General features: G+C 36.1%; 2 protein-coding genes and 3 pseudogenes across 2 annotated transcripts; all 5 read right to left on the reverse strand.

The window, feature by feature from the left end:
• Nucleotides 1-338: 338 nt before the first annotated feature.
• Nucleotides 339-1,848, reverse strand: LOC106383236. The gene is made up of 2 exons (XM_013823361.1): nucleotides 1,143-1,848; nucleotides 339-1,069 (listed from the first exon to the last, which is right to left on the reverse strand). Exons 1-2 carry the CDS (start codon nucleotides 1,846-1,848, stop codon nucleotides 339-341), a joined length of 1,437 nt encoding a protein of 478 aa, XP_013678815.1.
• A 4,581-nt stretch (nucleotides 1,849-6,429) lies between these two features.
• On the reverse strand, nucleotides 6,430-7,599 carry LOC106383237 (annotated as a pseudogene).
• A 463-nt stretch (nucleotides 7,600-8,062) lies between these two features.
• Nucleotides 8,063-9,034, reverse strand: LOC106383238. The gene is made up of 2 exons (XM_048749914.1): nucleotides 8,971-9,034; nucleotides 8,063-8,913 (listed from the first exon to the last, which is right to left on the reverse strand). The coding sequence occupies exons 1-2, from the start codon at nucleotides 9,032-9,034 to the stop codon at nucleotides 8,063-8,065; spliced, it is 915 nt and encodes a 304-aa protein (XP_048605871.1).
• Nucleotides 9,035-11,217: 2,183 nt separating this feature from the next.
• On the reverse strand, nucleotides 11,218-13,425 carry LOC125583279 (annotated as a pseudogene).
• Nucleotides 13,426-18,606: 5,181 nt separating this feature from the next.
• LOC125583280 lies at nucleotides 18,607-19,873 on the reverse strand (annotated as a pseudogene).
• Nucleotides 19,874-20,926: the final 1,053 nt, after the last annotated feature.

A 20,926-nucleotide genomic window follows, 5' to 3' on the forward strand; every position in this document is an offset into this window, starting at 1 on the left:
TGATGCATATTATCGAATAAAACTTCTGAGAGTTTGTTTGTCCAATAAGATTTGCTCTACTCCCATTTAAAATGGAGCGCTAGAAGATTGTGTAAGTTAGCTTGAACGTATTAGATGCCACTGCTAAAACGTGTACTCCGACGAAACAATAACGAGCCTAACGTGTGAGGGAAGATAAAGATCTTGAGAAGAGAGAGATGGAGAAGATTAAACAAAAAAAAAAAACAGAACAGTATGTATTCAATGCTCAATTTGTAGCAAAAACTATTATAAAGTTGTAATCCTTTTTTTTTTGTCACTAAAATGCATTCATAAATTTGGGCCATGACCCAAAACCGTTAGCCCACTAAAGGGTTTGATACAGAAGGGTTTGATACAGAAGCACGAAGCACAGTTTTTGCAAGACAATCTGAAAGAGAGTTCTTTGATCTAGGAAAGTAGGAGAAAGATAGAGAGGTGAATCCAGACGAGATTGATCGTATATCACTCACGATTCCGATCAACTCTTTGCTCTGGATCCTGCCATTAGTTGCTCCGATGAGCGTTGCACAGTCTGAAAAGACTTCAAGTTTTGTGATGCCGAGATCCTTTGCCGATCCGAGAGCTGTCAGCAGGGCCAAAGCTTCTGCGACCAGAGGAGAGGCGATAAAGTCCTGCACCAGCGAGCCTTCTACTGGACTAGGTATTGTCGGGCCTGAGAAGTTCCAAGCTAAACCTGCCCTTTTACGGTTCTTGTCCCAAGCTGCGTCTGTCTTACATGTGGTCGATCCGTTCATTGGAGAGTTGTCTGAGGTTGTGTGGACTCGATCTCGTGATTCTTCAGGTAAGGAACTATTTGTAATCTCTTTCCTTTGAGCTTGGTTCCACTCTAGGGCTAATCGAAGTCCTTTTGTTGTCGTTTCCTCGGGGGTTATCTTCTTATCTTCAAATATCAGAGTGTTTCTGGAGAGCCAGAGCGACCACACTATCCACGGCACGATTGCTCCCACAACTACTGTCGGGGGTAGACAGATTGTTCTCCTAAATCTTGTAAGAGCTTCTGTGAAGTCCATTCCTGCAGCTATGTGAACTGCGTGTGAGATTGGAACTAGGACAGGTGAAGAAGATGTGCATTTTTGTCTCTTTTTCGTTGCATCTAGGACAGTTAGTTGCTGATATCATTCCTCGGTTCTGTAGGTTTTCCCCAATGGGAAGTGCATTGTTGATAATCGACCAGAGAAAGAGTCGCAGTTTTGGTGAGCACGAGCTTCTCCACACATCATTTATCCACTTGAAATCATCACATGTGCTCACTGATGGAATTTGGGCTTTCTTAGCAGCTGAGAAGTAGCCGGACCTTTTCGAATAGACTCCCGAAGGGAGCGGTTGCCAAATGAACCTATCTTCCACTCCACTTCTACTTGGCTGAATACAGAGGATCTTCTCAGACATCATAGGTAAGATTTCCTTTAGCCTAGCTCCGTTCCATTTCATGTCTGTAGTTAGTAGGTCCGAGACCATGAGGTCCATGTCTTCTTCTCTTTGGGGTCCTAGAGGTCTGACATCTTCTTCTAGAGAAATCCATGAGTCTTTCCATACTCTAGTTGTCTGCCCATTCCCTATGGCCTTGCCTAAGTTCTCCTTTAGAAGGTCCCTCCCAAAGAGAATACTCCTCCAACCATGTGAACAAGTACTCGGTAGATTTGCGTCTAGGAAGCTCGTCCGTTGGCAGTATTTTCCTTTAAGTATTCTAGCTAGTAGACAATCCGGTACTGTGATGATTCGCCATGCTAGCTTAGCCAAGAGAGCCTGATTAAAGAGTTGTATATCCCTAAGACCCAAACCTCCCAAAGCTTTAGGAGCTGTCATTCTATCCCAAGAAACCCAAAACATCTTTTTTTTTGTCCTTCAGTTCCATCCCACCAAAACCTCGTCAAAACTGATTGTATGCGTTTACAAAGGCTTACAGGGATTTGGAAGCAGCTCATGGTATATGTAGGGATTGCAGCAGGACAGCTTTAAGCAACGTCAGCTTTCCTGCTCGGCTTAGGAATCGAGTTGACCAGCTGAGGGATCTTTGGCGTATGCGGTCCACGATTGAGGTAAACAAATCTCTTTTCCTTTTCCCAAAATGTTCAGGGAGTCCAAGGTATTTACCTAGTCCACCCTCTTTACTGATTCCCAAAATTGTCTTTGCAGTAGCTCTGACCTCCAGTGGAGTTTTTGAAGAGAAGGTCACAGAGGATTTAGCTTTATTTATCTTCTGTCCTGAAGCTTTACCATACTCCGAGAGGATCTGGACCAATTTTTCACAGCTTTTCCGGTTTGCTTGGCAGAAAAACATGGTGTCGTCCGCAAACAATAGGTGATTCACTATTGGACATGCTCTAGCAACTCTGATTCCTTGAAGAGTGCCATCTCTCTCCGCCTTTCGAGACAGACCCGTCAAGACTTCTCCACAGAGAATGAAAATATATGGTGAGAGAGGGTCTCCCTGACGGATCCCACGGTAAGGTTTTACATTCCCGTAAACTGAATCATTGACTAGATAGGAGTAGTGAACCGTTGTGATGCATTGCATGATCCAATTTATCCAGATGTCATGAAAACCTAGCCTCTTGAGAACTAAAGATACAAAGCTCCAATCCACTCTATCATAGGCCTTTGACATGTCTGTTTTAACAGCCATTGTGCATTTTTTTTTCTGCCTTTGAGTTCTTGAGAAAATGTAAGACTTCATGGGTTATGAGAACATTATCAGCTATTGCTCTCCCCGGTATGAATGCTGATTGATTTTCGGAGATGATTCCTGCTAGTACCGGCTTCAGGCGTAGAGATAATAGCTTAGATATGATCTTATAGTACACGTTGCATAAAGCTATTGGCCTGTAGTCCTCAACTATTTTTGCTGTAGTTGTTTTGGGGATCAGTCTAACCACCGTATTGTTGATTTGTCGTGCGAGGTTACTGGTGGTGAAGAAGCTTTGGATTTCTTCGACTACGGCTGGACCCACCGTTTCCTAGTTTGCCTAGAAGAAGCAGGCGGATAAGCCATCAGGACCAGGTGCCTTATCACGGTGGATGGCAAAGGTAGCTTCTCTGATTTCCTTAGCGGTTGGGATAGTTGTTAGCTTCTCATTTTATTCCCTCGTCACACATGGTTTAAGTGCTTTGTCCACTGTCCTTGTTCCATCATACGGCAAGCTTGTGAATAGAGAGGAGTAGTATTTGCATATCACCTCCGAGATATGTTCTTCTTCAAAGAAAGGTACTCCTTCATCATTCTCTATCACAGACATCCTGTTTTTTGCTTTCCTTCCTTTAGTGGTAGCATGAAAATAACCAGTGTTTGAATCCCCTAGAGTTAACCAAAGAATTCTGCTTCTCTGCTTCCAAAATTCTTCTTCCGCTTTGTACAGGAGGAGAAGCTTCTTATTGATTTCTCTAATTAGCTCTTCATCAGCCGATTGGTCTGTCATAGCTTCCTCGAGGTGTTGCTTTAGGGTCTCTAGGGCCTTGCTGCTGCTTTCGTGGTGAGTTTTGCTCCAGTTGCAAATAGCCTTTCTGCACTTAGCTAGTCTAAACTCCACTGCGAGGTTATCCTGAGCATTCCATACTTCATGGATGAGTTGTTTGATTTCCGTATTTTCCTTGAGTCTTCTATCAAATCTGAACAGCTTGTTCCCTCGTTATGCAGCAGTGTTCAAGAAAGACAGAAGGGGGCGGTGGTCAGAACCTTCAAATTTAAGATACTGACTTCTGCAAGCTGGAAATAGCTCTGCCCACGCGCTATTGCTTATAGCCCTATCCAAGCGGCACTGAACTAGATGTGAGTGTCTTTGTCCTCTCCAAGATAGGAATGGTCCTGAATACTTTAGATCAAATAGACCATTACTAGAGAGAAAAGATCTGAAGTTAACAAAAGTTCCTTCAGCCCTGACAGGTCCTCCACACTTCTCTGTATTGTCCACAATCTCATTGAAATCTCCAGTTAAGAACCAAGGATCTTCTGAGTTCGTTCGCAGGTTTGATATCTCATCCCAAAGTTCTAGACGTTTTGTGTGGTCCGGTTCACCGTAGACGAACGTGGTCTGAAATTTTTCCCTTTGTAGTAGATAGATGTATCAATGAAGTTCTTTGTAGCCGAATTGATTCTGAGGTCTAAGTCTTGTTTCCATGTCAGATACAGTCCTCCGCTGCCAGGAGTTACTGGTGGAACCGCCATGAATTTGTCGGAGTTGAACCATTCTAGTTCCTTCTTAACCATCTCCGTGGGTTTTTGGTTTCACAGAGAAACATGATGTTAGGAGTGTTCTTCTTATGAATCTCCTTCAGTCTCTGGCCTGTTGTGGGATTCCCCAACCCACAACAGTTCCAGCTCACAATTACTAAGGACCCGGGTGTGGAGAGACCCGAAAATCCGGGTTTCTCTTGATTGAAGCAGGGATAAGTTGGATAGGAGGATTTGAGGAGTGCGACGTTTCTGCTAGTGACTTCTTCTTCGATGTTTTCCGAGTCTTTCCTCGATTAGGTCCCCCGTCTAACACTTGCATCCCTCTAATCGGTGAGTTCTGAATCTGTGAGAGTTTTCTTTTCTTTGAACTAGAGCCTCTCAGGATATTTGGGCTATATCTGACAGGCCTTCGTCTTGTGGATCTGCAGAGCCTTCGTCGTGCTTTTGCTTGAGCCTCTCCTAAGTTTTCTCCATCTGCTGGGATCAGAGGTGAGTCTTCTTCTTGAGGGCCTGCTTGTGATGTTAGTGGGCTAACAATGACTGATTTGATCCTTGTGGATCTTGCAGTTTCCCCGCGGGTTTCTTCTTGTGAATGTCCCTGTATAGATTTATTGAAGAGGTTGGTGAGTCCCATATCTTCTCCTAGGCGAGTGGGTGGTGTTTGGATATCTGCTCTGCTTTGGAGGATAGGGACTTGCACGTTATCCTCTTGCCGTGGAGGGGCGGTTACTGGGTTACTATCGATCCCATGTCGAAGCTCAATGTTGTGGTGCAGAGCTTGTGAAGACGCTAAAATTCTTGCAGCTGTCTCCTCCATCAGCCCATTGGCATCTGTGTAGAGAACTCTTTGTCTACGTGCTGCTGCTTCAACAGGGTCAGCACAGTTGAGGTATTGCCTAGTAACCTCGTGTAGATCCTCCATGACTGCCTGTTTTGCGATTGTCTGGTTATCAAGGATTCGTAGAGGAGTTCCCAGCTGTGAATCCTCATCCCCTTTGTCTTGGTTCTGGTTCACTGGGTCTCGGTTTCCTTCTGCATCAGCTTCTAGTACTTGTTTAGGTCTCCATTGCCCCTGACTTCTCTGGGAGAAGAGGTCTCTTCCTCCTTTCTCATCTCCAGCTTGAGTGTATCTTCCTTTTGTGTATTGTGGGGGGTTCTGCAGAGGGCCTTCCTTTGTAGTTTTTTGAAACCAAGATTGAGTGCTTGGATCTGTCGTCCTCATAGAAGCAAATGGTGGGGGGATTCGAGTTTGCTTAGTACTAACTCTTTCTCCAAAAGGATTTCCATGTCTGTCCACTCTAGCTTTGAAAGCATGCTGGATCGTGTTTGCTTCTCCTATGGCTGGTTCCGTTCTCTTCTTCTCATCGAGTTTTGGGTACCCAGGATCTGAAGAGTACCTAACCATCTCTATATTTGATGTTGAAATTTTGTTCCAGGTTAGGTCTTCCTCTCTATTACTTGGACAGTACTTCCTCGGGTGGAGGAGTGAGAAGCAGCAAGAGCAATGAGATTCGAGCCTCTCGTACTCTAAGGTGACAGATATCTCTTCTCCAGAGTCGAACTCAACTATGGCTTCTTTTATCAGGGGTTTGAGTCCATCTACTGAGACTCTGACCCTTGCAGTTGTTTTTGTCAGTTCATGATTCTCCAGAGTGCCGATTTCCTGTCCTACTCTGCACACCATATCATCATGCCAGTAGTGGAGTGGTAGACCTTTTATCTTGATCCAGCAAGGAATCATTGAGGGGAAGGAGTTGGAGATCACAGGCTCCCAACGCTGTAAAATGACCATCCAATAAGCGAAGTGGTATGGTCTATTATCTAGCACTCTTCGAATATCCTCTTCTCTCTCAAACCTGAACTGGAAACAATTGTTCCCTAGGTCTGAACCGACTACTCGACCTTGAAGGTTCCATTTGCGGGGGAGGGCTAGGAGGAGAGCCCAGATCTTCTGTTCCTTAGGGTTGTAATCCAAACAAGCGTAAAAGGAATAAAATGTCACAAGAGGTGAAATCCAAATATTCATAAATAAATAATATATGGAAAGCCTTTTAAAAACAGTTATCTAAACTTCATATTCTCCACATAGTCTACAAAGGTGTTGATAATTCTAGGATTCTCAGTCCCCTGAATATCGACTCTTTTAACAGTGTTCTTCTCAGTATTGTAGAACCAAACGGAAGAGTTCCATGAGTAGACAAATTCACCTGTACTAGTCATTCCAACAAACTTGTAATCTTGAGTATATTCTCCTCCAAAGGAGACAATACATAGCTATGCTTGGACCATTTATGATTTCCAGCATCTTCTAGATACAACAACACAAGTTTTCGTCCAACCGGACGATGTAGACCTAGTTTACCTTTGTAGTTGAACAAAAAACCAGAAAAACCAAAAGGCATTGCTAACATGTCTTTGTTAATAAAGCTGAACTTTTCTGACCTAACATCAAAACAAACTATCACAAAATACCCTTCCAACCTACCCTCGAAATACAGCACACCATTTATGCATATATCATCACCAACTACTCCACCACTATTTTCCATAAAATTGAATTCGGGTTCGAGCCTTCTCCACAAACGTTTTCCACACTCCAATGTCAAAATCAACCTATTGGGACTACTATAGGGTGAGTTGTTCATACTCAAACACAACACCTTAAACTGTTTTCCGATGGGGTCATAGCCTAATAAGTATATCCCTTTCGGAGAGTTTATTCCTTTTTTAGGCATTTTAGGTAAGTTTCAGACTTTTCCCTTGGCAGGGTTACAAATCAGCGGCCTTTTTCTTTTTCCACATCTCTGAAGCAAGACCAATCCATATACATGTTTACTGATATAAGTTGGATGATAATCAGGAACCAACGTAGGGTGATAAGAAGTGGCGACAAGAGAAGAATTATTGTCTGGATTGTGAGGCTGAGGTGAAGAGTATAAAAACAACTTTCCCTTAGATTTTACCGTGAAAAGGAACCGTGGACGAGTCAAAGACTTTGTCAGAAACAACTCAGTGAAATCATGACGTCGAAGTATGGATGCCAAGAATTTCGATAGGCAATGAAACCTAGCAATAGACTTTAAGGGGACTAGAGAGAATATCTCCATAAGTAGATCAACTGGGATTTGGTCTGATGAGTATTGTCTTACCGAGTTTAATGATTGTGTTTCATGTCCGGATGTGCTTAATAATTGACCCTTCGAGAACTGCTGCTCCATATTTTCCATAGCGGATTTTATAAACCCTAGATGGAATTGCTGAGCTTTAGACGAACCAAACCCTATACTTCTGCTTAATTCTGGATTACTGACAAGAAACCTAAACAGGTTTAGGCCCAACCGCCCAAGACATACTAGATGACAAGTGCGAGTCATTATCCAAATCATCGAATCTTTTGTTTTATATATATTTTTTTTTTAAACTTGTGCTGAATTTTTATATCCACTAGATTTTATACTCTGTATTAATAATTTTGATTAGTTTACTGATAAATTTTAAACTAAAAGATAATTCATTTGTGTAAATTTTTTATTTGAAATATGATTTTTTGTTTTATTATCTATGTTTATTTATAATTATAACCTCTTATTAGCTATTAATTTAAATGTTACTATAAATATATTCATTATGTTTATAAACATATTTATATTTTCTGAAATTATTAATTTTAGTAATATTTATTAGATGCACGTAAAGTGTTAATGCACTGTTATGAATAATTATCATACATTTTACATTTACAATTTACATATATTTATTTGAATAGAATAAACGATAAAGCACATGGTTAAGCGACCACATTTTTAATACTACTTTTCATGCTTACTTTAACCATATTTACCTTCACTTTTAATTAAGAGATAAATAGACACTTATACCATTATGATTAACTAATTTAGATTCACTTGTCATGTGGTTAGAGCACCCAGAATCAAGGAACCATACCCTTTTTCCTTCGGTCTTACTCATGTCTGCATGTGCCATCAGCAGTAGCTCCTCCTCTTCATCAAACTCAGCGTAGTTTGCCTTCTCGGTGCACTCAAAGGAGTAGTGCCCCAGTTTCCCACAATTGAAGCAGTCAATGGCTGATTTATTCACATAAGATCTGCCTCTCCCACGTCCTTTGTAGCTGCTTCTTCCTCTCCAATTTCCTCTTCCTCGAGCTCCTCTAGGCTCGTTCTCCACTTTCAAGACTTGTTCTTCACTCTTCTTCTCAGTCACCTTGCTCTCATGTATCTGCAACGACGCCTGCAACTCATCTACTGTGAGACTGTCAATATCTTTGGATTCTTCGATTGAACAGACCACGAAGTTGAAATTTTCGGTGAGACTGCGAAGGATCTTCTCAACAATCTTGACATCATCAATATTTTCTCCACAATTCTTCATGTCATTGGTCGTCTCCATGACTCTTCCAAAGTAACAGGCTACCGTTTCTCCAATCTTCATCTCCAGTATTTCAAAGCTCTTCCTGAGTCTTTGAAGTTGTGCTCGCTTCACTCGAGCACCTCCCTGATGCTTCACTTTCATCGAATCCCAAAGTTGCTTAGACGTCTCCTTCTGAGTGATGGTTTTCAGAATGGTCTTGTCAATTGATTGAAACAAGTAGTTCTTGGCTTTGAGGTCTTTGAGCTTTGCTTCTTCAAGGGCTTTTTGTTGTGCTTGATCAGGGGCAGCAACGCTTCTCAGATCCTCGTATCCTGGATCAATGACACACTAGTACTCCTTGGAGCGCAGAAGGTTCTCCATGAGCAAACTCCAGTGATCGTAATCTCCGTCGAACTTTGGAACCGATGGTGTGGTGAAGTTCTTGTCTGACATCGTCTCGGTAGTGTTTCTCTCTTTGAACACTCACTGTATTTGCTCTGATACCAGATAAAGGAACTTAGAAGTCTGAATGATTTCTTGTTATTGAATGGAAACGATTACAACAGCTTTTATAGAAGCTTAGCAACTTGAAATAGAAACTAACGGAGAAATACTAGGAAACAAACTAAGAACGAAACAAACTCATTCAGCTCCGATTATTACGCTTGACTTATTCAAACTTCAGACTTCGTCAATATCCAACACATGTGCCCAAGGACCAAGCTCGACACCCACAAGCCCATGAATATGTTCTCTGATCCTAATTAACATGATGCTAGATTCTCTTCAGAACTCAAATGAGTCGCTTCTCATTGACTTTGAATGGTTCTACTTCTTCAGTCAATAAGTGTGACTTAAGTAAATCCTACAGTTTCAATACATTGCGAATTAATACTGTGGTTTAATCAAATCGAATATACCAACATACAAGACATATAAAAAGAACTAGATCTTGACCGCATGGGTGCATGTTTTATAGTATATACAAACTTTAAATGAAAAATTTAACGATTCCATCTTAACTACTTTGTTTATTGTTTAAACTATGTATTTCATCATTGTGTCATGTAACTGGGACGCCCGTAAAATGTTGTGAGCCATAAACATTGTAGTAAGAATTTTAAGGTGAGCGGTAAAATCGATGTCATTTCAAATTATTTGATCAGTTGAATATTCAATATAACAATGACCGGTTTGATAGTCCATAAAAAATTAAGGTTTGTATGTTGGGTAATTATGTTTCTAGTATTGTATATCTGTTTTTTTTTTTGAAAAATCTATATGTGGTTTATACATAACTCTAGTGAATTTATATGGTTTTGGGTTTGTATGAAATAATATTCTTATGATCAGTTATGGTTTTGGGTGTGTATGACTTGGTTTGATCTCTAATCTCACGTTTACATTTTATATGTATGTCATATTTCTTGTTTGATTAGCATTGGACCAACACAAAAACATATATAAAGATATTACAAAATTACAGGCCCATTCGTGTATATTTGTTTTTTATATAGACTCATTCGTATAGTATATGTAGATTTAGGAAGTTAATTATAAAATATTAAATTAATACATTGCTATTAATGTTTTCAAACAATTTTTTATTTTTTTTCTACTACTATCAATGTTTCCAAACATGTTTAAATGGTACTTCTATTTTAATAAGATAAACTAGATTTTGACCCGCGCTTTCAACGCGCAGGTTCATTTTCATTTTTTTTTTCAATTGACAAATATTTAGTAAATGTCATATTTCATATATTTGTGTTTTATTTTATAAAAGACTTAAACTTTTTATCTTTCTTTATCGTGTTTTCATTTAAATGACTATTTATGTTTAAAAAATTAAACTTTATTTTTTTAATGAATTAAGTTGATATAACTCTGATAAATTAATTTTATTATGTGGTTAATATTTTTAATAAAAATAATTATATACTTTTAATAAAGATTTATAATTTTCAATGAAAAATTAATTTTTTTTTATGAATGCTTAAATTATATTAAGAAAAGAAAAAAAAATTAAGAATGGTTGAAAAAAAATTATTTGAACTTGGACTCAATGGCCCAAAGGAAAAAAAAATGTGAGAATTGGATCTGATTTCTTAATCGGCCCAAATGGTTCAAGAGAGATCTGACGTGGTCAGTGGGTTGGATCCGAAAAAAATAGTTCAATATAGATGTGTTATTAATATTACTTGATTGCCCTTAATGAAACATGCAATGTTAGTAAAGAAAGGGCAGGCTAAGGTAAAAATGACAATAAGATCCTGCTTTAATAGTATAGATTTCTACTACTATCAATGTTTCCAAACATGTTTAAATGGTACTTCTACTTTAATAAGATAGACTAGAGCTTGACCCGTGCGACCGCACGAGTGTTTATGTAACGATTGTATATCATATATTTTGTTACTGTTATCGTGTCGTGTTATGTATATATTTATTAAATGTCTGTTGGAGCAGTTATGTAACTATACAAAAGATTGGATGTATATATATATATATATATTATTGTATATATATATATATATATATATATTAATATCTATGTTGGATCAAATTTATATTGACATTTCTTTCATATTTAATCGTATAATTGAAATGTATTATTAGTATATTATGTGTTTGGGTCAAACTGAAAATGAGTTACAACTATTCTAAAAACCCAATTGGAGGGGATATAAATTGACCCGCCTATTTTAACTAAATCATGAGAATAAAGTTAATTTTATATTCAAAATATGAAGTTGATATTGCTGGAATATTTTTTTTTTATTTAAAAAAATTAATGATAATATTCCGAAAAAGTTTATAATAAGGAAGGTTAAAACATAAGTGAATCACGTCTAATATATATGCAAAATATTTTATTGGTAAGTTATAGTAATAAACATTAATCAATTTTGTTTATTTATGGTAATGTATACGTATTATAATACTAAAAGCGTGGAAGCTAACTTTTAAATTGTTTTCATAGTTTATGTTGTTTCAATAGTTTGTTAATATTTATTTTAATAGTTTGTTAATATAGGTATATTTTAAAGTTCATTTAATTACATTTAACTCAAATTTATTTAAGGAAATCACATTAATCTAACTGAAAAAGACAAGCATTAAAATAGGAAATTCAATTTAATTCTCAGTGACATGAAAATGTAATTAAATTTAAAAATTAAGGAATATTTTTAATGGATACTTCTCTTTTAATAATATAGATGTTGCAGAATTAAAAACATCAACATACACGACTTAAAAAGAGTTCGGGTATACGATTATTATATTCGCTCTATTACACCTTATGTTGTTGTGTTACGAATTCTTTTCCACCTTCACTTCCACCTGAAGAAAAAGATTATACACTTGAAATAATCAAATACTTTTTCTAGGTTTATGAGACTTCCTTAAAAAACATTTGTCTTGGAACCATCACATTCAATTTTTTAATTTTTTATTTGTACCCTGATTTTGATTTGGTTCAGCTGATCTGGTTATGTATGGTGCGGTGCTTATGATCTGATGCATGTGATCGAATAAAACTTTTGAGAGTTTGCTTGTCCAATACGATATGCTCCCAATATAAACGGATCATTAGAAGATTGTGTAAGTTAGATTGAACATATGGAATTGAACAGAACAATGTTGAAATATAAACATCATCATAAAGAGTTGCGTCCAAAATGTAGAATATCAAAGTAATCTAATATAGAAAGCCTTTTGAACACGCTTACATAAACTTCATATTCTCCACATAGTCTACAAAGGTGTCACGAATTCTTAGAGGCTCAAGCCCTTCCGGTCCTCGAATATTGACTCTTCTAAAAGTGTTCCCCTCTATATTGTATAAGAAAACGTAAGAAAACCACGAGTTACACAAGTAGACAATTTCACTTTTACGAGTCATTCCAACAAACATATATTTCTAAACTACCTTGTACCCCGAAGGAGACAATACATAGCTATGCTTTGACCATTTATGATTTCCAGCATCTTCTAGAACCCACAATACAAGGTTTTGTCCAACCTGACGATATATACCTAGTTTTTCCTTGTAGTTGAACAAAGTTGAAGGACCAGAAAAACCAAAAGGCTTTGGTAACATGTCTTCATCTTTGTTAATAAAACTGAACTTCTCTGATCTAACATCAAAGCAAAGTATCACAAAAGCCCCTTCGAACCTTCCCTCGAAATACAAAACACCATTTATGCATATATATTGGACTATTATCCATAAATTTTGAAGTTGGGTTCGAGCGTTCCCCACCGACTTTTTCTAGACTCCAATGTCAAAATCCAACGAGTAATATTGGTTCTAGAGCTGTTCAAACTCAAACACAACACTTTGAACTGTTTGGCGATCGGATCATAGCCTAAGTATATTCCTTTGGGAGTGCTTTTTTTTTCTAGGTACTTTGGGTAAGGTTAGAACTTTTCCCTTGGCCGGGTTACAAATCAGCGGACATTGTTTTATTCCCAATCCTTGAAGCAAGACCAATCCACATACCGGTTTAGAGATATAAGTTGGACGATAATTGGGAAGAGACGTACAATGGTAAGGGGTGGCTACAAGAGAAGAATTAACGTTTTGATTATGAGGCTGAGGTGAAGAGTAGAAGAACAACTTGTGCTTATCTTTTATGGTGAAAACTGAAAAGGAGACGTGGACGAGTCAAAGAAGTATTGAAAAACAACTCAGTGAAATCATGACTACGAAGTATGGATGCCAAGAATGTCGATACGCAAATGAACATAGCAATAGACTTTAAGGGGACTCGAGAGAATATCTCGATAAGTAGATCAACTGTGATTGGGTCTGAGAGTTCTCCGAGTTTGATGTTTGTGTTTCATGTCTGGGTATGCCTAATGTTATACACTTCAACAACTGCTGCTCCAAACTTTCCATGGCAGATTTTATAAACCCTAGCTATATGGGATAGCTTCAAAGCTTTAGATGAACCAAACCCTAAACGTGCCTAGACTTCGGCTTCCTTCTTTTCCTCAATTGTGACGTTATATGCAAGAAACCCTAAACAAGCGCCTTGGGCCCAAGACACACTAGGTGACAAATATCCTAAATGGGCTCTATGAAGGCTGATACATATTAGATGACGAAACGTTAAGAGTAACGTGTGCCTCCATTTGAATGTTTTTTTTTTTTTTTTTTTGTAAAAGCCATTTGAATGTTGTGAAGCTGTTTCTTTTTTCTTCAGGGTTTATAATCGGTTATTGTACAGATTATATTAATTTCACAAGCTGTTCTTGATGCAATTGCCACAGTATTCGGTGTCATGGGAGGGTAAAGATATAAATTAAAATCACTCTCCATCAAGTATCTTATTTCTTGTGTTATTGTTTCTTTTTCTTTTGGATAATTAATATGAATTTAAATCTGTATGTTTATTTTTGCAAAAGGATCAAAACCGTTTGCTTAGTAGTTTGTGTGCTGTTGAAAATAAGCTATACTCAGAAGCCCCGGACAAAAAATCTGAAATGGATCAATTGGTCAAAAAAATCTCACACATCCTAAAAATATTTACATAGACCAAGGAAAGGAAAATGACCATTTTACCTTTAATGATTGTTCAATTCGAACCACTAGATCAGATCATCTTCTTTATAATGTGAGCCGTCAGATCTTCAAAAGAAAATGAATGAGATAATTACAACAATGTCATTAATAAAACTCATCTTAGCCGTCGGATCTTCTCTCTATGTTATAATCTGAGCCGTCCGATCTCCACAATAAATCTCTCCTCTCTCTCGCCTGGGTCCCACCGTAAATTTAATCAGTCTTTTTCTTTTTTATTTCACTGTCAACTACATTCAACCACCACGAAAATTAATTACATTCACCAACCAACGCTCATTTCTTCAACTCTTCATCCACAATCCTATACGTCTATACGTGAAATAGCACATGTGCGTCGTCTTTGGTTCTGAAATCGCTTGGTAAGTGTATTCTCTCTCTCTCTCTCTCTCTCTCTCTCTCTCTCTCTCTCTCTCTCTCTCATCTCTCCCCTCTCTCTCTCTCTCTCTCTCTCTCTCCTCTTCCTCTCCTCTCTCTCTCTTCCTCTCTCTCTCCCTCTCTCTCTCCTTATTTCTAATGTTTTCATCAGTTTAATCAATAATATGTACTAGGTTAAGACCCGCGCCTTGCGCGAGATCAACATTATATATATAAATTATTTTATGTATTAAATATTTTTACATATTATGAAATAATAAATATATATTAAATAATTAAAAGTCAGTAACTTTAAATATATAATTAAATTGGTGCGAACATATAAATCAATTTTATTAATCCAAAATATTTTTTTTTATTTGATACGATATGTTATTAAATTTAAATGTACTGCATAGATAATATATTTTAGTATATTTTTAATATTAATGTCTATTAAATGATGATTTCTACTCATATAGTTTTTTTGATCATTTGTATCTTTTGTAGAAAAAATTTAAATTACTGATAACAAATTTTCATTGTGGGATTAATAGTTTTTAGTAATTATAATTTTTTTTAAAAAAATAGGTTGTCAATGATCGTTCAAAACTTTTATCAAAAAAAATTGTTCAAAGTAAAATTTGAAACTAAAATATTGTATTTTATATGGTTTATGGTTTAATTTAAAACGATATATATATATATATATATTAATATTAATAATTAATTAAATTAGACTTTTTACTTATATAATTTTTGTAATCATTTGTATTTTGTCATGACAAAAATTTTAAACCATGGATCATAATTTGAATGTGAAACTTTTAACAGTTTTAGTAATTTATAGCCGTTTGTAAAAATTCAAAATATAACATATACATAAAAATCTAAATTTTTATTATATGGTTATCGTGGTTATTTAATTTATTTAATAGTTTAAAATTAAACAAATATGATAGAAGATACACTATTTTTTATCAAATCTTTATTATTCAAAATCATTAATTCTCATATATACTTTAGCCACATTAGGCAATTTCGTAAATTTTATTTAAGGAAATAATAAAGTACATTAATGATGAAATATTGTTAGTTTAATAAAAAACTTATTATATAATTAGATGGACCAACATATTTCTCTAATGATTCTAAGAATCATTCTAGTGATGAGATGTGGCTACAAAAAGAAGTTGTAATGATTCTCAAATAATATATAGGGGATGTTAACGTTATGAGTCAGATTCTAAAGTTTAATATAATGTTGTTAAAGTATGAAGCATGATATTGTAGAATAAATCGTTTTTGCCTATGGTACAACTGGTACAACTTTTGCCTATGTATCAAACAATACAGTTGATTACTAGTATAACTGGTCTAACTATGTCTTATTTACCAGACTAGTGATACTAATATAACTAGTACAACTATTCAGGTTCTAAAATTGAAATATTCCATTGGTTATTGCATATTGAAAAAAAATTACCTAGCCAAATTGGTAAATATTTAGATAGGTTTCTTTTTATTTGTGATGATTTTTTTTTTTCTTTGGAAATTATAACACCATCACATAAGTTTGCATGATCTGCCTTATATTTTTAACGTTTGTTAATTTCTTTGTCCATATAATTTTTGGAAAACGTACATGAAATGTATTTTTACAAAATTAATGATTTCATTGTATTGGGGAAAAGAACATGTAAACATAAAAAAAGTGGTACAACTGAGGTAAGTTTAATTTTTATATGGTACAACTATTTTTTTTTATTTCATTGCCAAAGTACAACTATGTACAAACCAGTACAACTCAAAAACTAGTACAACTATGTATAAACTGGTACAACTCGAATACTAGTAAAACTATGTTATTTCATTTTGTATTGTGCATCACGTTTTAAATGTGTATAATGTTTTAAACATTTTGGTTGAACATTAATGTTGAGTAGTTGTAACAGTTGTGCCATTCTTGAAAAAATTGTGTAGTTTAACATGTTGTATTAGTTGTACCTAATACCTGTAATTAAACTCATCACAAATTTTTTTAACATTCCTCCAAAAGAAAAAAATTAAGCATCCTAATACACATAGGTTTTAACATACAAAAGAACATAGGTTTTAACATCCAAAAGAACATAAGTCTTACGAACATAAGTTATAAGAAAGCCGAAAACGACATAAGTTTTCAAAAGCTATGCCAAATAGCTCACTTTGGTATGAACACATAAAAAATGGTACAAGTGATGTGTTTATATGGTAGAACTCAATTTTTTTTAATTTTAAAGCCAAAGTACAACTATATTCAGTATGGTACTAGTTGTACTAATTATACTTGTCATACATAATCCATTTTTTTCTTATAATTTTTTTTCTTAAAGGGCTTTCATCCTCTCGATGGAAATACAACAAACATTGGTATGTTATCTCTTCATATCAAAATATGCAAGTTTTACCACATCCTTCTTGTATATGTGTTTACAATTGGTCAATTTCCTGTCTTATTTTCATGAATGCTTATGCATTCTTTTCGAGCTCATGATGATTTTTACATCATCTTTTGCATACTCTTCTAATTGGCTTTCTACCGCAACTTTCCGGCTCCACGACTACTTTCTTTGGCTTTGTAACCAAAAATATGATGATGAGTATTTTTTCGAAATGGTACAACAAGTATAACTAATACAACTTGTAAACAAATAATTATCAAATCAAATATTATTGAAAATTAACTATTTATGTATTTTCACACATTCAATCGGAGAAAGATTAGACCAACATGTCTCAGTAGTTCCACCTCATTCTATTTTATAGCATCATTCATACACTCAAAACCAAAACCAAAATATCACTATATTAATTCCAAAGTTGTACCGGTTATACTAGTTCTAGTTGTACTAGTTATACTAGTTTGAGTTGTATTAGTTGTACTAGTTTGAGTTATACTAGTAATACTATGTGTTCTTCTTTAACATGAACTCGAACATAAAACACTAAACTCGTTCGAATAAGATAAAATTGATTAAATATCTCTATGATTGATCGTTTTGAGATAAGAAAAAAAAATTGTGAATATTTGAATAAAAATTTTGATTTTGATTTTAAGTGAAGAAGTTAAAAAAACATAAATGGAGGAAGAGGAAGAAGAAAAAGAATTTGGGTTAAAACCGGGTGGGGTTATTTGGTTAAATTACAGGTCGAATAGCACATATAGTAAATAAGTTGATGTCTTTTGGTTTTCTAGTTATTTACCATTGTTTTGTATTTAAATTTTAATATAAAATAAATAAAAATTAAGTGAAGGCTAAATCAGACTTTTTTTTGACCCATGTGGTCAATCCGAGACTTTGATTCAGTTAAATTGCTGTAATAAGAAATGTATTGCTACATGTGCCCAATGACCAAGCTGAAAAACCTGAAGCCCAGATATATATGCCCAAGAACCAACCTACATTCACTTCAGTTGAGTTGCATGAAATCAGATTCCCTTTGGTCAAATTACTCTTTTAACTTTGACTGGTTCTACTACTTATTGAGTCAACCATTGTGACTCAAGTAGTTTAATCCTACAGTTAGAATACATGACGTTTTAGTCGAATATACCAACATACAAGACTCAAACATAGTTCGCATATACCATTATTATATTCATTCTATTACACTCTTTTGTTTGGTCAACCACTCTATTACACCTTTTATGTTGTTGTGTTCGGTCGTGGAACAACTCTAGATAGAAAGATCACGTATCTTCTACATACACATATTTTAAACATATATGGGTTAAGAGAGTTAGTAGTAAACACCATTTCGTTTCCACTTCACTTCCACCTGAAGAAAGATTATAACACCTGAATAGCTAAATACTATATACAACTTCCAAAAAGATTCATTACAGTTACCTTACATGGTTTGGTTTTATTTTTAAACTTCTCGTTGCTTTGCTCATAACACCAGCTGAACCCCTTTGACAGAAAATCATCTCCCAATGTAACAACATAACATGTTTTGAGCACCTAATACATCTCATCAAAACCAATAGAGATGAGCATATAGCACCACCTCTTACTCCTCTGCTGCAATCATCTTATCTTCCAAAGCTCGACGTTTCTCTCCTTCTCTTAGCTTCACTAGGATCACCTTTACACCCCAAAACCAGCTACTCACAAGCAACTCCGCGCTATACGAACTATCACAGTCCTTTATCCTAAGCGTCCTCAACTCTTACTCCCCAATCAAACCACAAAACTTCGCGTTTTCACCTCAATCAAAACCTTCCTCCTATCCTTTGAATAAAGCAGAGGCCTCATAAAGTCAAAAGACTCAACACTCTTCGGCTTCGGAACGCTAAACACCTTACTCCAAGACCCTTCAACTACTTTATACTCCTTCATGACCCAACATCAACGGAGGTAAACTCACGGTTACACATCAAACAAAGACAACCCTCGAGAACCCCTATGTCGATGTTCTCATGCGCAAGAGACTCGGGAAGGTAAGTATCTCAAACTCCTCTGCCGCAACATCAAACCTTATAATAGTATTGAACGCGATAAGTCCAGGGCCGTCTAGGTAAAACCCAGTGAAGACTATTGCAAGCCAGCACACCGTACCCGCGACGGTACAAGAGATGGTAGTAAAAGTAAAACAGTAGCTGAATCGCGGGAAGAAGGCGTTTGACTCTCTTCCACGTGTTCATCTTCAAACTAAAGACTTTAACCTCGTACGGGAAACCGAACACAAGCTCATCGGCTGCGCCTCCTTTGCACTGAATCATCCTCACGACTTTGTAATCTTCGTTAACCGAATCGTAACCCAACCCGTAAAACACGTACCCACGTGTCCTCGACCCTTCGGGGAAATCAACCGGTTCAGCCGGTAACCGGTGGATCTGACGCGTGGAGGGGTTAAACAGAGCCATATCCGTCGGGGAGTTCGATAAACCGATTAAACCGTTGCAAGAACCGAAAACCTCGGTTAGACCGCCGGCTTTTAAGGGGTGCTCGACGTCAGAGACTTTATCCGGCGAATCGAGGTCTACGGTGACGAGGAGGCGAGGTCCTCGGAGGAGGATCATGAGGTGGTCTCCGGTTTCGAGCGTGTGGTGGAGATGAGAGGAGATGAAATCGGGGCTGTCGATTAGAGAGAAGCAGGGCTTGGAGAGGACTCGGCATCGGACTAGCGTCGACGCCGGGAGACGGAGGAAGAGATCGGTGATGATGTCCATCGGCATATCCGCCATTTTTTCTTTGACGTAAAAGAAAAGGGGAAAGTGGATTTGAGTGCTTATAGTGACTTCTTTGTTGGAAGAAGATGATGGTATTTCTTTTTCTCAGGATAATGTTATAAAAAGGGAATAAAGTCAGTTTTGTTACCCATCTGTTTTATTACATTGTTTCACACATTTTATTATTTAGTTTGTAAGTTCCGTTCTTATCTCTTGAAATATTTTTGTATTAATGCAAACTTTATTATAAGTTATGAAATTATTACATAATAATTATAACTGATTATAAATTATGAAATTATTACATAATAGTTTATAACTGATTCTATTATTTTGTTTATGAAAAAATAGAATATTCGTTTGACTGGTTTCCCCGATATCACCTGTAAATGCAGCTTTTGCGATTGGTAACGGTAGTCAGCGTTCTACAACAATCACACAAAATGTTACAAACCGTTTTACACGTTCGGTTTATGTAGTACAAACCGATCCCAAAAATATCACAACATTACATATATTTATAATATGATTTTTAAACACTACACTAAATATAAACTAGTCCTACATACTAAATATAGGTAGAAAAGTATAAAACAACCTCAAAATTAGTAATCACTATACCCTAAACCCTAGCATCCATGAACCAAATATCATAGGTTTTAACTATGTTAAGTATTTAAACCGTAGTGGGTAAAACATTTAGAACTAAGTAAATAATGATAAATATACTTTGGAAAACTACTATATAATAGAACAAAAATACTAAACACTAAACTCACAAGCCCTAACTCACTAAACCCAAATAGCATATGTTTAAAGTTTATTAGGTTTCTAAATAGTAAACCACACATTTAACATAACCGTGAGGCTATTTTTATAGAGACAATTGGGTGAATATACCCAAACCGCTGGAAAATTAAGTAACTACCCGAAACCATGAAAAACTCATGTTCACTGTAGATATTTATCTATCTCCCTTTCCCATTTTACCCCTGCCCTAAAGTTTCATCTTGTTTCTCTTTCTTTCCTGAATTCATACATCTTTCATCTATCTCTTTTTCTCCCAATTATCTCAACCTTTGTTAAGATTAAAGTTTTATTTCAAATCAATCAATCTTCTTCTTAAATCTCCAAATCATGATCTACTATGTTTCCAACGCCAATCATACGATAACCTCCT

Source organism: Brassica napus, chromosome C3 (assembly GCF_020379485.1).
Source record: "Brassica napus cultivar Da-Ae chromosome C3, Da-Ae, whole genome shotgun sequence".
In the NCBI taxonomy this organism is placed as follows: Eukaryota; Viridiplantae; Streptophyta; class Magnoliopsida; order Brassicales; family Brassicaceae; genus Brassica; species Brassica napus.